Genomic DNA, 16,343 nt, shown 5'->3' with positions numbered 1-16,343 from the left:
CACACCCCCAAAACTACCACCTCCACCATAGAGGGCCCCATCCCAGCTTTGTCAGTCTTCTTATTACTGGTGTGCTATGATTTTTCTATGTGCTCTTATAATGTATATATGTTCCTCATGTTATTGTTTTGTTCTCCTTGCAGTTTCTGAAGCCCCGAAATGAGGTTGACTACCCGGATATGGCTAAGGAGGCTGGTGAGTGTCATGTCTGAGGCCGGCGGGGGCACTGGGTAGTTTGTAGTGTTGTGTCCCTGGGCTTTGTGTGCTTGCCCATAGATATAGTTGCCAACATTTTAAATATTTTTTTATTTGACAATGAAGTGTGTGGTGTATTGTGAGTGGGGTTTGTGGTTATATATATTTTTTTCCCCCCAGAATTTTCCCATATATTGTCCTCACTGAAAGGACTTGAAGGTAGTAGCCCTCTTTAGGTAGTAGTCCCTCTTTAGGTAGTAGTCCCTCCCCACAAGTGCCTGTACACATGCACAGCACCACCCCTCCTGACTGTCCCCAGGACTCTCATGCTCAGGCTCTCTCCTACCACAAAGCACCAACCCTCCATCGGTCCTTCTTTGTCCTCCCCTGACTTCTTTGTGCACGGCCTACAGGATGCAGCGGTGTACACATTTGGCACATTTTTCCGTAACATTTAAGTAGCCCAGGATAGGGTCCCAGGTCCCAGGACTGGCCCTTGAAAAAATTGAACGTTTGAAAACTATGCCCATAGGTAATATATACCATCTTGTTATTACAGGGATAGTGGCTTAAAGGGGTACTCCGGTGGAAAACTTTTTAAGCCACTATCGCGCTGGACAACTGCTTTGCCATCAAGTGTTTTATAGCATACAGATTTTAATTTTATTTATTTAATTTATTATTGCCCCATATCATATCTATCTATTTGTTATTTATTTATCTTTTTATTATTAATTCTATTTACTTTCTATGAAATGTATTTATTTATTATTTGTTTTATTTCTATATTCCTCTAATATTTATCTATTTATTTATTTATTACATTTATTTATTTCTCTGATATTTATTTATCTATTTATTATTTAATTGATTAATTAAAGGAAAAATGCAGCCAAAAACAGGGGAGAAGTGTCTTATCGTGGGGGTCAGACCACTGGGGATGTGGAACTACAGCAGCTCTCCACGCATGAGGCGTGCCAAACATGGCAAGACGCCGCGGTCGGACCCCCCGCGATCAGACACTTATTCCCTATCTTGCACATAGGGGATAAGTTGTCTTTGGCTGCAGTACTCATTTAATTAATTAATTAATTAATTTAGTTAGTTATCTCATTAGTTATTTATCTATTTTGTTTATTTATTTCTCTGATATTTATTTAATTGATACTTACCGTATTTAATTCTTATCTATTTTTTAATATAACAGGACAGAACGCTCTGGCTGATGCAGGGATTGCTTACTCCTTGGTGGAGCAGGCATGTGTGGGCTACGTCTATGGTACAGGATTTTATAAATATATATATATATACCGCTATAGCTTATCTTCATGATCTATCACACCCCATGGCCAATGTCTTAGTGTAAACTCTCTTAAACATTGTGCCTGTAGAAGGGGCCCATTTTCCAAATAGGTGCCCAACATGCGCCCCTCTAGTTGTTGCAAAACTACAACTCCCAGCATGCCGGTACAGCCAATGGCTGGAAGTTGTAGGTTTGCAACAGCTGGAGGGCCGCAGATTGGATACCCAGGGGGAGATTTATCAAAACCTGTCCAGAGGAAAAGTTGCTGAGTTGCCCATAGCAACCAATCAGATCGCTTCTTTCATTTTTAACAAGGCCTCTGATTGGTTGCTATGGGCAACTCAGCAACTTTTCCTCTGGACAGGTTTTGATAAATCTCCCCCCTAGAATCTATGACAAATAAAACTCTGCTACACCTGTATACTGAATGCAGCTGTTGGCTGTCTGGACATGCTGGGAGTTGTTGTCTTGTAACAGCTGGAGGGCCGCAGGTTGTTCAATTGGATGGGCACAGAGAATTAAATGATTATTTAAAAACTTTGCATAGATCAAGCGAATATAAGAAACTTTGTAATATATATTTTATTAGACAAAAATGCTTCTTTCTCCTGTTATCAACCTTCATCCCCCCCGCCCCCCTCCTCCTGCTGCCTAAATCCTTTTCTCTGAAATTCAGCATTTTCTTATGTCTACAAGACAAGCAGTACAAATCTATGGAGGGGGGAGGGGAGAGCTCCGTCTACCAGCTCTGGGAGAACTGCAAATTATAGATGAAGCTTGCAGAGCAGAAGTTTGCCGAAAAAATACCATATACAAGTTATATAATGGGCAGAGATAGTACTGTATAATGTAATGTTTTTGTCTTGCAGGTGACTCAACTTCTGGACAGCGGGCAATCTATCACAGCCTGGGGCTGACAGGGATCCCCATCATCAATGTAAACAACAACTGCTCCACGGGGTCCACAGCTCTCTTCATGGCCAGACAGCTGGTCCAGGGAGGTGAGAGATGGTTTTGTTATGCAAATTACCATGAGCCATGACATTTCCAAATCCCCAGAAGATGAGATACAAGTGATGCCACCCACGGGTATATATATATATATATATATATATATATATATATATATATATATATAATGCAGTCCATTCCATCAGCATCATATTATAAAGGGGATTATAAAGAGAGAAAATTAATAAATATATAAATATAGTTTTATATATAAAGATTCAGTAGAACTTATTTATTACCATTAAAGTCTCTGCCCCTTTAAGAGTCTAGTGGGCGGTCCTACTAAGTTATCAACAGCTGCTCTCTGGACTCCTAAACCCAAAATGAACAGAGGTTTAAATAAAGAATTACCTGTTCTGCTGAATATAGTTGTAGACCCCCCATACTGCCCTCATATTTTTAGGCCCCCTCTGTGCCCCATTATAGTTGTAGGGCCTCTCTCCTCTCTGCCCCACATATATAGTAGTAGGTAAGTGGCCCCTACAGATACACTTCCCCCAGCGGCCCAGCCATACAACCCTGCTGCTTTGGTGCTCCACTGTTCCTCCGGGCTGGACCTACTGCTATGGCTGGGCCCGGACCGGAGCAGTGAAGCACTGAAGTTGACATGGATGGTAGTTTAGTCACCTCCAGGGTCCAGGCTGGCGCTTCTGGCGTTCTCCTTCTGTGCTCCTCAGGGCCGGATGTCAGGGGCATCACAAGTACTGGCAGCCACTGCTCACTGACTTAAAGTGGCTGGGGCACCAGCTGGCACTTTTAGATCAGGAAGTACAGGCTGTGACCACTTTAAGAACAGTGACCAGCAGCTGCCGTGGACAGAAAAAGCTCAGAAGTAACAATATTGTCCTGTTTTGTTAAAAAAAGGCCAAAATTAACATTTTTTTCAATAAAAAGACTGGGACTCTTGATCAGCCTAGTCAATGATGATTTCTCCACGCCTCCTCAGGTTTGGCAGACTGTGTTCTGGCTCTTGGTTTTGAGAAGATGGAACGAGGCTCATTGGTGACTAAGGTTTGTATTTTATTCTTATGTTTTATATCCTGGCTTAATGTGGGCTGTGTCTGCTATTGCAGCTCTACCACTTATAGGTTTCCACACAGGTTTTTGGGTTTTTGGGGGGGGGGGGGGGCGGACTGCCACTGAGCCAAAGTCCAGTGGATCCAGTAGGAAGGAGAGGTCCTTCCTTTATATTTCCTTTTTCTCTTGAATACACTTTGGCTCAAAAACTTCAGTGGCAGTATTCCAAAAAACACTGCAAAAAAATCTGTGTGGAAACCTGGCTGGATGGGGATGGGGCATTGCAAATAATACAATATTGTGTATATAAATGTTTACATACCTAATAATTGTCTTTAGTCACACCTTTTCCCTTTAGCGTGTTGATAACCACATGACAACCAGCTGCTTTTTTTTGCCACCATTATATAAGAATGGGGGAGGGTGGATAAGGATCTCTCTATACTTACCCTTTGTAAACTTACCCTTATTTAAATCCCTATATTTGCTCTCCTTTGCACAGTATATGGTTGTATTGGTTGTGTGACTATTCTAATGTAGAGACCCCTGTGGTACAGCAGTACAGTTTGCAGACATTGCACATTGAATTTCTCTGCCTAGTTTTATATGATCTATAACATGAGGATAGAACCAGAGGTGTAGCTTCTGGGCCCCGATGCAAAATCTGCAACAGGGCCCCATATGCCAAGTATAATACTGGTCTCTTATGGGGAAGATGTGCTTTGGGGCCCCCTTGGGAACCAGGGCCTTGGTGCGACTGCTACCTCTGCTCTCTCTATAGCTGCACCCTTGGATTTAACAGTGGATAACAAAGTTTTTATATACTGGCAAAACTATGATGTTGTTCACATTGCCATCTGAAGTTCCTAATAGACCCCAATGACTTGGCTCACATCTGCGTAGGATTTTCCATTGTTCCGCTCTGTCATTGGAGCATAATAACAAGAAACAGAAATAGTCTGTTACCTTCTGGGCACGAATGGTGCCTGATGGACCATGTTGACTTTAATGGAGTATATCAGGGTTCCCAACATGCTACACGACTTGTCCAGTATTTTAGATGGTGTATACCCATTCTTCCAATTAGGTCCCTTGGCAATCCTGGCAGATTTGATTGAAAGAATAACGCTGCGTGCAATAGTATTCTTGACAACAAAACCGCAGAAAGTACCTCATTGTAAGTCAGCAGAGTTTATGGAGTGCTGGTGGTACTCAACTGATCTGACAGGATCTATTTAGCTACTGAGGAACCCAATGGGTATGGGTCCATACAGCTCTTGTCAACTTTGGGCATAAATCCACAGGAGAAAACTGAAGACAGAAATATAGTGGAAATGTATAGTAGCTGTATAATTGTATGTAGTGCGCCCCCTAGTTGTGGCCACAGGCAGCCAAAATTTTTATGTAAATCAGTCTGCAGAGAATTCTAGCCTAAAAACTCCCCGCTGGGGACCGCCGTGATCTCAGCTGCGGCACCCCAGATATCCGATGCACGGAGCAGACTTCCCTCCGTGCCGGATGACTGGTGATGCGGGGCGGAGGCTCGTGACGTCATGGCCATGCCCCCTCAATACAAGTCTATGGGAGGGGGTGTGACGACCTTCACGTCCCCTCCCATAGACTTGTATTGTCACGAGCGTGGCCGCGATGTCACGAGTCTCCGGCGCTGCACCCGACTCTCTAAACAAACGCTGGCTGCAGCAGGGAGATCGCGGGGGTCCCCAGTGGCGGGACCTTGTGATCAGACATCTTATCCCCTATCCTTTGGATAGGGGATAAGATGTCTAGGGGCGGAGTACCCCTTTAACTTTATAGGGGGAGATTTATTTATAAAAACCTGTTTAGGGGAAGAGTGGAGCAGTTACCCATAACAACCAATCAGATTGCTTCTTTCACTTTTAAAAAGGCCCCTGAGAAATAAAAGAAGCAATCTCATTGGTTTCTATGGGCAACTGCACCACTTTTCCTCTGCACAGGTTTTGATAAATCTCCCCCATAGTGTCATGGACAATGCGTCTTTTTCCTTATTTCACTACATCAGTCTCTGTTTCCTGTTTTAGTTCACTGACCGCACCAACCCAATGGATAAACATGTGGAAGTTGTAGCAAACAAGTACGGCCTGGAAGCGGCTCCATTGGCTCCTCAACTGTTTGGAAGAGCTGGGCAGGAGCACATGGAGAAATATGGTAATAGAATAATGTTGTAAGAAAACTACAGTGTCTGTGTGGGAGATATTGGGGGACATTCATCAAAACCTGTCCAAAGGAAAAGTTGCTGAGTTGCCCATAGCAACCAATCAGATCGCTTCTTCCATTTTTCAGAGGCCTTTTCAAAAATGAAAGAAGCGATCTGATTGGTTGCTATGGGCAACTCAGCAACTTTTCCTCTGGACAGGTTTTGATAAATCTCCCCCGTTAGATTTTTCCAGAATGTTTCTCGACATGGGAATCATGACTACCCCACGGGCTGTGTGGGGGAGCCTGGAGGGGCTTCTCACCTGACAAATCCGATTTGTTTACTTGCAGGAACAAAGTTAGAACATTTCGCAAAGATCGCTTGGAAGAATCATAAACATTCAACAAACAATCCGTGAGTGTCGTGTGAGACGTTTTGGTTTTCTGTATATAGCTGCCCACATTTTTTTAGTCATTGGATTCCAATTAATTCCATAAATGTGATCAAAAGAGCAAAATATTTTACAGAAATCTGAGCAAAGCCATGACGTACCTCTGTTTTTCATGTGGTTTTTGTCCACTTAGTAAGTACAGGTGAAATATATTTCACATTAAAGGGGTACTCCGCCCCTAGACATCTCATCCCCTATGCAAAGGATAGGGGGTAAGATGTCTGATCATAGGGGGACCTGCCGCTGTGGTCCCCCACCATCTCCCTGCTGCACTGTTTATTTGGAGCGTCAGGTGCAGCGCCGGAGGCTCGTGACTTCAAGGCCACGCCCCTTTTGTGACGTCATGGCCATGCCCCCTCAATGCAAGTCTATGGAAGGGGGCGTGACGGCCGTCACGCCCCCTCCCATAGACTTTCATTGAGGTGGCATGGCCGTGACGTCACGAGTGGGGCGTGGCTGTGACGTCACGAGCCTCCACCCCGCATCGCCAGTCATCCGACACGGAGCGAAGATCGCTCTGTGCACCGGATGTCTGGGGTGCCGCAGCAGAGATCAGACATCTTATCTCCTCTCCTTTGGATAGAGGATAAGATGTCTAGGGGTGGAGTACCCCTTTTAAGGAAGCACTCTGGGAATTTTTTTTTTTTTATATAGCGCAGCATAGGCTTTTATTAGGGAATAATGTAGAGGTTCTTGTGTATGCCTGGCGCTTACCTGTTTTAGCTGATGTGGCAGGCATGGCTTAGGCTCCATTTTGGATGCAAATCCATCACTGGAATTACTAGATGATGCTGCCATTTCCCATGAATCCTCTGGCTGTGCAGAGAAAGGGGGATGGAATTTGTTCACATTACCTGGTCACCTAATCAGGCTGCTAAAGCGGCACTCCAAAGGATTATAATCCAAAATGTGAATTTATTCACACATCAGTAAAGATGCAACGTTTCGTTCCACAGTCAGGAACTTTCTCAAGCTCATGCTTGAGAAAGTTCCTGACTGTGGAACGAAACGTTGCATCTTTACTGATGGGTGAATAAATTCACATTTTGGATTATAATCCTTTGGAGTGCCGCTTCATCCTTTTGTTTCCATTGACCGCTTGGGATTGTGAGTCGGATCCCTGGAGCTGTGCACCCACCCAGGACTTTAAGCCCTTCACTGTGCCTTACCTCATTCTTCTTTTCTTAATCAGGCTGCTAGTACTGGAGGTCACCCTAGTAAACCTATTAGAATCATAATTGGGTTGAGATTAGTTCACATTATATGCCATTTTGATGCATTTTCTTAATTAAGGGAAATCTTGCCATAAGGAAAACGTGATTTTCACCATTGCAGTAAAATAGCATTCTTTTTACCACAATTTGGGGAAAATGATGCCACAAAAAAACACCAAAGATTTGCAGTACATTTGATGGTAGAATAAAGGTTGCTACTAAAAACTACAAATGGACCCCCCAAAAAACTTCCTCTTGTGGCACCGTCTGTTAAGTAAAATATAACAACTATCGCTCTCAGGAAAACGTGGAGGAAAAAACAAAAACATACAAATATAAATTGTTGCATCCTGAAGGGGTTAAAGGTGCTGCTTTGGATAATGGCTACCATTGGTGGTTGTCACCTTTTGCAGATGCAGCATTTATCTGATCAAGACCTCAGCAATAAGAATATATAAGACTTTATAGAACAAGTTCCCATCGTATCTAGACTTTTGAGGAGGATATATAACATTAATGAATTCCTTTTTAATTTATTTAATTACATTTTTTTCCTTTCTTTTTTTTTTTTTTTTCTTCAAATTTTCTTTCTCCCATTTTCCACTTTCCTGCTATTGGGTAATGTCCAAGTTAATCATTATAAAAGTTTCAACTTATTTGTTCCCTATTTTACCGTATAATGTTCTCTTCTTTATACAGATATTCCCAGTTTCAGGAGGAATACAGCTTAGATCAGGTGAAGAATTCAAGGAAAGTGTTTGAATACCTTACAGTTCTCCAGTGCTGGTAGGTTCACACTACATTCACTTTTAGGCTAAGTTCACACTACGGAATTCCCGTCTGCAAATCCGCTTTGAAAATGTATAGTATAGTGAATGGGTTTCCGTTCACAAATTTACACTTCGGAATTTGTGAAGCATAATTTGTGAACGGAAAATCCGCTTGAAAATTTCCGCCTGAAAAATGGCGTTGCTCATTCTTCAGACGGAAATACTTGCGGGACACATTGCAGTCTATTGGACTGGCCGCACTCGGAATCTAGCCTTAGGGTCTATTCACAAGGAAGAATTTCCGCTTGCGGAACTCCACCTCAAATTAAAGCCCATTGACTTCTATGGGATTCCGCACTCTCATTCACACTTCTGAATTTCCGCTTGCGCAATTCCGCAAGTGGAAATTCAGAAGTATGAATGGGAGTGCGGAATCCCATAGAAGTCTATGGGCTTTAAAGGGGTACTCCGGTGAAAAACTATTTATTTTTTAAACGTTAAACAGATTTGTAAATTACTTCTATAAAAAAAAATCTGAACCTTCCAGTACTTATCAACTGCTGTATACTACAGAGGAAGTTCTTTTCTGTCTGACCACAGTGCTCTCTGCTGACACCTCTGTCCATGTCAGGAACTGTCCAGAATTGGAGAGTTTTTCTATGCGGATTTGCACCTGCTCTGGACAGTTCCTGACATGGACAGAGGTGTCAGCAGAGAGCACTGTGGTCAGACAGAAAAGAACTACACAACTTCCTCTGGAGCATCAGCAGCTAATAAGTACTGGAAGGATTAAGATTTTTTTTAAAGAAGTAATTTACAAATCTGTTTAACGTTCTGGCACCATTTGATTAAAAAAATTAAAAATAAAGTTTTTCACCGGAGTACCCCTTTAATTTGAGGTGGAATTCCGCAAGCGGAAATTCTGCTGTGTGGATAGACCCTTAGTCAGCTTAGGTTGACGTCTTTGTGGGAGGCTCGTCGGTTTCTTTTCCATTTTACTGTATAGTTACTGGACCAAAAATTCAGCTTTCTATGTTTTTAATTTTTTTTTTCTTGTCTGGTTATTTATATGGAGACCTTGAATGGAGCATCCAACAGAATAAGTATCTGATCGCTGGGGGTCCGACCACTGGGACCACCATGCAATCTTTAAAATGGAGCCCTAAATCTGCACGGAATAGAGCGGTGGACAGCACACGCTCTATTCATTGTCTATGGGATTACCAGAGATAACCTAGTACAGGGATAGGCAACCTTCAGCACTGCAGATGGTGTGGACTACACCTCACATGATGCTCTTACGGCCAAAATGCTTCCAAAGCAGATGTAGTCCAAAATATCTGCAGTGCCAAAGGTTGCCTGTGCCTGCCCTAGTACATTGCTCCTTTTATTGTTTTTCTGTTCAGTGCCACATTTCTGCTCAAGTGCCACGTATTTCCCCCTTGGTGCACTTCTATTTACTGCACTTAGTAGCACCCAACCTGTCATTGCTCCCCACCCTACAGTCTGGCAGCTGGCACCCTGTACATCCGCGTGGGTCTTACTTGGCTAAGGCCGGATATGGTTATGACCATGCTTTCTTTACAACTTTGTTTTTTTTTTTTCTGCAGTCCAACTTCCGATGGTGCAGCAGCGGCCATTCTGGCAAGTGAAGACTTTGTGAAGAAACATGGGCTGCAGCGCCAAGCGGTGGAGATTGTGGCGCAGGAGATGATCACCGACACGTCCAGCACATTCAGCGAGGAAAGCTGCATCAAGGCGGTAAGTATGGTCTTCTGTAGCCGGTGGTGGAGCAGTCATCCGTAGCCACCAATCAGATAACTCCTTTCATTCTTCAAATGTTCATTGGACAAATAGAACTGGAAGCCGATTGGTTGTTATGGGCAACGGCTCCAGTTTACCCTTACAAAAGTTGAAATACGTATAGCGGAAAGAGAAAAAGAAAAGGCAGAGCACCTCATAGGACTACACTGTATAACCTAGCATCAAGAAAGGGGGTTACATTTTGGGGTTACGTAAGACCACAACACCTTTTATCACCATATGTGGTACGGTGGAGGCAGCTGCAGCCTAAACAGATGGATACACCAAACCCCAATTGCTGGCCGGCATCAGAAAGATACCAGAATATCAGCAACAGCTGACATTTGAGTATCTCCTTATCCTGAGGGTCTATAGCAGGCCCTCCAGGTATTTTTATGTTTTAAAATATAAAATGTATTTTAAATAGTTCATTATAACTCTATTCAACATAAAATAATTTACAAGACACCTCTGTGTATTTTTGCTGTTGCTAATATCCCGGTACCATTATTTTAGTTTTTCAAAGCAACCAACAGACTCCAACTAATATTGTTATGCTCTTTGTCTGCTTAGTTCTATTTTCTTTGTTGATATTTGGGCCATAAACAAACCAAAAAAAGCACACGTTACTTATAAGGCCACGTTCTCGCTATGTTTAGGTGTCAGGTGGTCACTGCAAAAAGATCTATAACAAAGAATGAGAGCGCTCCGTGGTGTGATAAGAGAGATTGATATACAATATAAATAATTTAGATGTGAAGCTGCTCACTAGAGATGAGCTAACTTACAGTAAATTCGATTCGTCACAAACTTCTCGGTGGGCTGGAAAAGGTGGATACAGTCCTAGGAAAGAGTCTCCTAGGACTGTATCCACCTTTTCCAGCCCACGGGAGCACCTGAAAGCTGAACTCATTTATGCAGGATAAGGCATCAACTGCCGAGCCGAGAAGTTCGTGACGAATCAAATTTACTATAAGTTCGCTCATCTCTACTGCTCACCAACATACACAACAATGGTGAGCGCATGGGATGATACGGTGTCCGCAGCCCCCTGGCTGTGCGATATTGTAGAAGGAGGATGGCTTCAGGAGAAACGCCGGTTCCACGTGGCGCGGGACACAGACAACGGAAGAGGTAATAAAATCAAGGGTAGTTTATTTCCCAAGATGCAACGCGTTTCGCTGCATAAGCAGCTTCATCAGGCATGACTGGGAACATATGAGTGAGTCATTTATACTTACCACAATTACACGTCAGAAGGGTTAAAATTATCAACCAATCCAAAACATACAAGGACCGAAGAATTAACAAGAATAATTATTATTATCACTATTCTTGTTAACCCTTCTGACGTGTCTAATTGTGGTTAGCATAAATGACTCACTCATATGTTCCCAGTCATGTCTGAAGCTGCTTATGCAGTGAAACGCGTTGCATCTTGGGAAATAAACTACCCTTGATTTTATTACCTCTTCCGTTGTCTCTGTCCTGCACCACGTGGAACCGGCATTCCTCCTGAAGCCATCCTCCTCCTACAATACTGCAAAAAGATATATACTGTGGGGTATAGGTTCCTCTACAGCTGCATACCTCAGAACTGCGGCCTTTTGGTCTCTCATGGTCTGGTTCTGAAATATAGGTTCCGACAAACATTGGCATAGTGAGAAGCCCTGCAGTGGGCATAGTATGTGTCATTTAAAGAGGTCCTCTACTGTAAATCACTTGTAGGACCCAATTAATACCACAGCCTGGACATGGCAATGACACTGGTACACCAAGATGTGCACTGCCTTTGACTGTGGATCATAATCATATATGAATACATAAGAACATATTGATGGACCCCTAAATCCACCAGGACACTATGGCAGAGCTTCGCATGTTGGTCTGGGGATAATATTCCTGCCAAAAAAGGGAAATGAGTGGGTCACACCATCTCGGAAACAATTGAACACCTATGTTAAGAGAAGCCAGGGCCTGGAGATGCTGGGTCCCCTGGACATTACTAAATTATCTTAAAGCATGGGGTCTCCAAACCTTGGACCTCCAGCTGTTGCCAAACTACAACTCCTAGCATGCTAGGAGTTATAGTTTGGCAACAGCTGGAGGTCTACTGTTTGGAGATAACTTTCTTAAAGGGGTTTTCCAGTAAAAAACAATTTTTTTTCATATCAACTGGCTCCAGAAAGTTAAAGGGGAACTCCGGTGGAAAACTTTTTTTTTTTTTTTTTTATTTATTTTTTTAAATCAGCTGGTGCCAGAAAGTTAAACAGATTTGTAAATTACTTCTATTAAAAAATCTTAATCCTTCCAGTACTTATTAGCTGCTGAATACTACAGAGGAAATTCTTTTCTTTTTGGAACACAGAGCTCTCTGCTGACATCACGAGCACAGTGCTCTCTGCTGACATCTCTTTCCATTTTAGGAACTGTCCAGAGTAGGAGAAAATCCCCATAGCAAACATATGCTGCTCTGGACAGTTCCTAAAATGGACAGAGATGTCAGCAGAGAGCACTGTGCTCGTGATGTCTGCAGAGAGCACTGTGTTCCAAAAAGAAAAGAATTTCCTATGTAGTATTCAGCAGCTAATAAGTACTGGAAGGATTAAGATTTTTTAATAGAAGTAATTTACAAATCTGTTTAACTTTCTGGCACCAGTTGATTTAAAAAAATAAAAAAGGTTTCCACCGGAGTACCCCTTTAAACAGATTTGTAGATTACTTCTATTAAAAAATCTTAATCCTAGCAGTACTTATCAGCTACTGAAGTGGTTCTTTTCTGCGCGACAACAGTGCTCTCTGCTGACACCTCTGTCCGTCTCAGAAACTGTCCAGAGCAGGAAAGGTTTGCTATGGGGATTTTCTCCTACTCTGGACAGTTCCTGAGACAGACAGAGGTGTCAGCAGAGAGCAGTGTCGTCAGAAAGAAAAGAACAACTCAACTTCAGCAGCTGATAAGTTTTGGTAGGATTAAGATTTTTTTAATAGAAGTCATTTACAAATCTGTTTTAACTTTCTGGAGCCAGTTGATATGAAAAAAAAAATGTTTCTCATCGGAATACCCTTTAAAGTATCCATCTTTCCATTTTTTTTCTACCCATTCCAGGTTGGGTATGACATGTCCAGGATAGCAGCGGAAAAGTGTTACAAGACGGCCGGTGTGAAACCTGAGGATGTGGATGTGATCGAGCTCCATGACTGCTTCTCTGCAAATGAGCTGATCACGTATGAGGCGCTTGGACTCTGCCCACCAGGTAATCCTTATAGGACAAAAATACGAGACTTCTCACATGTCAGCGTGGCGTCTTTATAAGGTAGCCTCGGTGGTTAACCTGACCCTCTACCAATTCCTATGTAAAGAGACTCTATGAGTTACTTGATCCCCCATTGGTGGTGATTATAACCTGTGGAAGGTCACAACAATATTTAGAGATTATAGATCCTAGATTTATGTGGTAAGAACGTTGATCCAGAGATTTATTCTGATCGCCATATTAGGGTCAGAAGGAATTTTTCCTGTGTCATGTGGCAATTGGCTTCACCCCCATGGGGTTTTTTTTTTTTTTGCCTTCCTCTAGATCAGGCATAGGCAACCTTCACCACTGCAGATGTTTTGGACTACAAATCCCATGGTGCTTTGGCAGTAATTTGGCTGTAAGAGCATCATGGGAGATGTAGTCCAAAACAGCTGCAGTGCCGAAGGTTGCCTATACCTGCTCTAGATCAACACAGTAGGGTTTTGGGTTGAACTCGGTGGACTCTTGTGTTTTTTCAACCTTGCAAACTATGTAAGGCTGGGTTCACATCACGTTTTTACCAATACGGGACCTCATACGGCTGGGGGGGAGCTAAAACCTTGCCGCCCGTATGTAATTCACTTCAATGAGCCGACCGGAGTGAAACATATGCGGTTTTCACACAGCACCTCAAACCATAGTCGACCACAGTTTGAAGTCCGGTGGAAAACCGCATACGGGGCAAAGATGAGCCAACTGGAGTCAGAGTTTCACTCCGGTCGGCTCATTGAAATGAATTACATACGGGCGGCATACGGCAGGGATACGGGAGCGCAAGGTTTTAGCTCCCCCCAGCCGTATGCGGTCCCGTATTGGTAAAAACGTGATGTGAACCCAGCCTTACTATGTTACCCTACCAGTATTTCTTTTTGACAATGGACAATTCCCTCCTAGCATAAATGTAGATTTGAGGTTTTTTTTTGGGGGGGGGGGGGTAATGGGTCATACATTTCTAACTCCTCTGCATACTCAGGGGTCTTTTTTGCATAGGATTTCCACAGACTATTGCTTAGAAAGGGAAGTCTCATGGCAAATGTAGATCAGAATCAGGTAAGAGTTGCTTAGTATAGTATAGAGGTACAGCCACCCGTCTTTTAGTGTCAAACAAAATAAATTTATTAAGAGGAAAAATAATCCTATACAGTGGTCCCTCAAGTGACAATATTAATTGGTTCCAGGACGATCATTGTTTGTTGAGACCATAACTCTATGGAAAACGGGTAATTGGTTTCTAAGCCCCAAAATGTCATCAAAAGTAGGACTAAGTGAGGATTAAAGAAAAATAAGTAGATAACTAATATAGATAAAGCAAATCCTTACATATAAAAGTAATAAAGCTGTTGGGAGCTGTAATCACTGTCTATGTCAGTGTTTCCCAAGCAGGGAGCCTCAATCTGTTGCAAAACTACAACTCCCAGCATGCCCGGACAGCCAAAGGCTGTCCGGGCATGATGGGAGTTGTAGTTTTGCAACAGCTGGGGGCACCCGGCTTGGGAAACACTGGTCTATGTAGAGGACAGGAGCTTCTCCAGGGTCCTGTACAGTACACAGTGTCCTAAAAAAAGTAACATGGAGCCGCCCTCACCTGGTGTCCAAAGGAGCAGCTAATCCTGGCACAGGTAAAGAGTACAGAACATGTAATACCTCCCTGTACTTTAGGGGGCGCTACCAGACAGCCAGTCAGTACTTCGGTGGAAAACATTTATTTTTTTATTTTTTTCAAATCAACTGGTTCCAGAAAGTTTTACAGATTTGTAAATGACTTCTATTAAAAAATCTTAATCCTTCCAGTACTTATCAGCTGTTGTATGGTCCAGAGGAAGTTCTGCCTGACCACAGTGCTCTCTGCTGACACTTCTGTCGATGTCAGGATTGAGATTTTTATATAGAAGTAATTTACAAATCTGTTTAACTTTCTGACAAAAATGTTTTCCACCGGAGTACCCCTTTAATTGGACATGTCGTGCGAATAAGATTAAGATAACCAAGGTTGCCAGACTATGTGAAAGAGGTCCATAGAGTCTTTTTTAATAGACAACAGTTTTTCGGAAATCATTATGGAGCTGTATACGAGCTATACCTACAGAGAAAGAAACAACCAGTGACTGCAAGTGGACAGTAAAATAAATTCGGGGGATTTGAATGGAGAAAAGAGCATATCAGGGGGTTTGGCCCTTAAGAGGCAAACCTGTGGGCGTAACGGGCACCAATCACCGGTGAGATCTGAAATCAAACCAACAATTTTCCTCCATTAGGCAGTCACCAGTGGACATGGCCATCAAATATGTCCTATCGTTCCAATGACCAAACAGCCCCTGAAACACAATGGAGGGGAGATAGAATGAAGACTGGTAGGCACATAGGGGGAGAGTTATCAAAACCTGTGCAGAGGAAGAGTGGTGCAGTTGCCTATAGTAATTAATCAGAGCACTACTTTCATTTTCCACAGGCCTCTTTAAAAATGAAAGAAGCGATCTGATTGGTTGCTATAAGCAACTGCACCACCCTTACTCTACACAGGTTTTGATAAATCTACCCTATAATATGTCCTCTGCAAAGTCTTAAAGGGGTACTCCAGCCCCAAGACATCTTATCCCCTATCCAAATGATAGGGGATAAGATGTCTAATCGCGGGGGTTCCGCTGCTGGGGACCCCCACAATCTAGCATGCAACACCCACCCGTAAGCACTGCAGGAAGCACTGGAGAATCTCAGTCTTATGCCTCCCGACCACGGGGACGGAGTATCGTGACGTCATGACTCCGCCCCCGTGTGACATCACGCCCGCCCCCTCAATGCAAGTCTATGGGAGGGGGACTTGCATTGAGGGGGCGGTGCGTGAGATTACACGGGGGCGGAGTTGTAACTTCACGATACTCCGTCCCCGTGGTCTGGAGGCATAAGACTGAGATCCTGCAGTGCTTACAGGTGGGTGCTGCATGCTAGAGTGCTGGGGTCCCCAGCAGCGGGACCCCCGCGATTAGACATCTTATCCCCTATCCTTTGCATAGGGGATAAGATGTCTTGGGGCCGGAGTACCCCTTTAATAGCTGTTTCCACAAGAGAGACTTGCCAACTACCCATCAATTAATGGCAACCAGCTAGCC

The 16,343-nt window shown here is 43.2% G+C and overlaps 1 protein-coding gene across 2 annotated transcripts in view; it reads left to right on the top strand.

The window, feature by feature from the left end:
• Positions 1-16,343, top strand: part of SCP2 (sterol carrier protein 2) — a 55,678-nt gene that overhangs the window by 6,438 nt on the left and 32,897 nt on the right. Inside the window, exons 2-10 of one of the 2 annotated variants that reach the window (XM_056532215.1) lie at positions 144-195; positions 1,403-1,474; positions 2,368-2,499; positions 3,456-3,520; positions 5,587-5,713; positions 6,053-6,116; positions 8,067-8,153; positions 9,748-9,898; positions 13,047-13,194. In XM_056532215.1, coding sequence (XP_056388190.1) covers positions 144-195; positions 1,403-1,474; positions 2,368-2,499; positions 3,456-3,520; positions 5,587-5,713; positions 6,053-6,116; positions 8,067-8,153; positions 9,748-9,898; positions 13,047-13,194 — 898 coding nt within the window. Of the gene's footprint in view, positions 1-143; positions 196-1,402; positions 1,475-1,852; positions 1,990-2,367; positions 2,500-3,455; positions 3,521-5,586; positions 5,714-6,052; positions 6,117-8,066; positions 8,154-9,747; positions 9,899-13,046; positions 13,195-16,343 lie in introns of those variants that run through there. The other variant, XM_056532216.1, reaches the window with a different exon arrangement.

Source organism: Hyla sarda, chromosome 7, assembly GCF_029499605.1.
Source record: "Hyla sarda isolate aHylSar1 chromosome 7, aHylSar1.hap1, whole genome shotgun sequence".
NCBI classification, from domain to species: domain Eukaryota; kingdom Metazoa; phylum Chordata; class Amphibia; order Anura; family Hylidae; genus Hyla; species Hyla sarda.
Note: the sequence above shows the minus strand (reverse complement) of the source record. Positions and strands in the feature narration are given on the sequence as shown.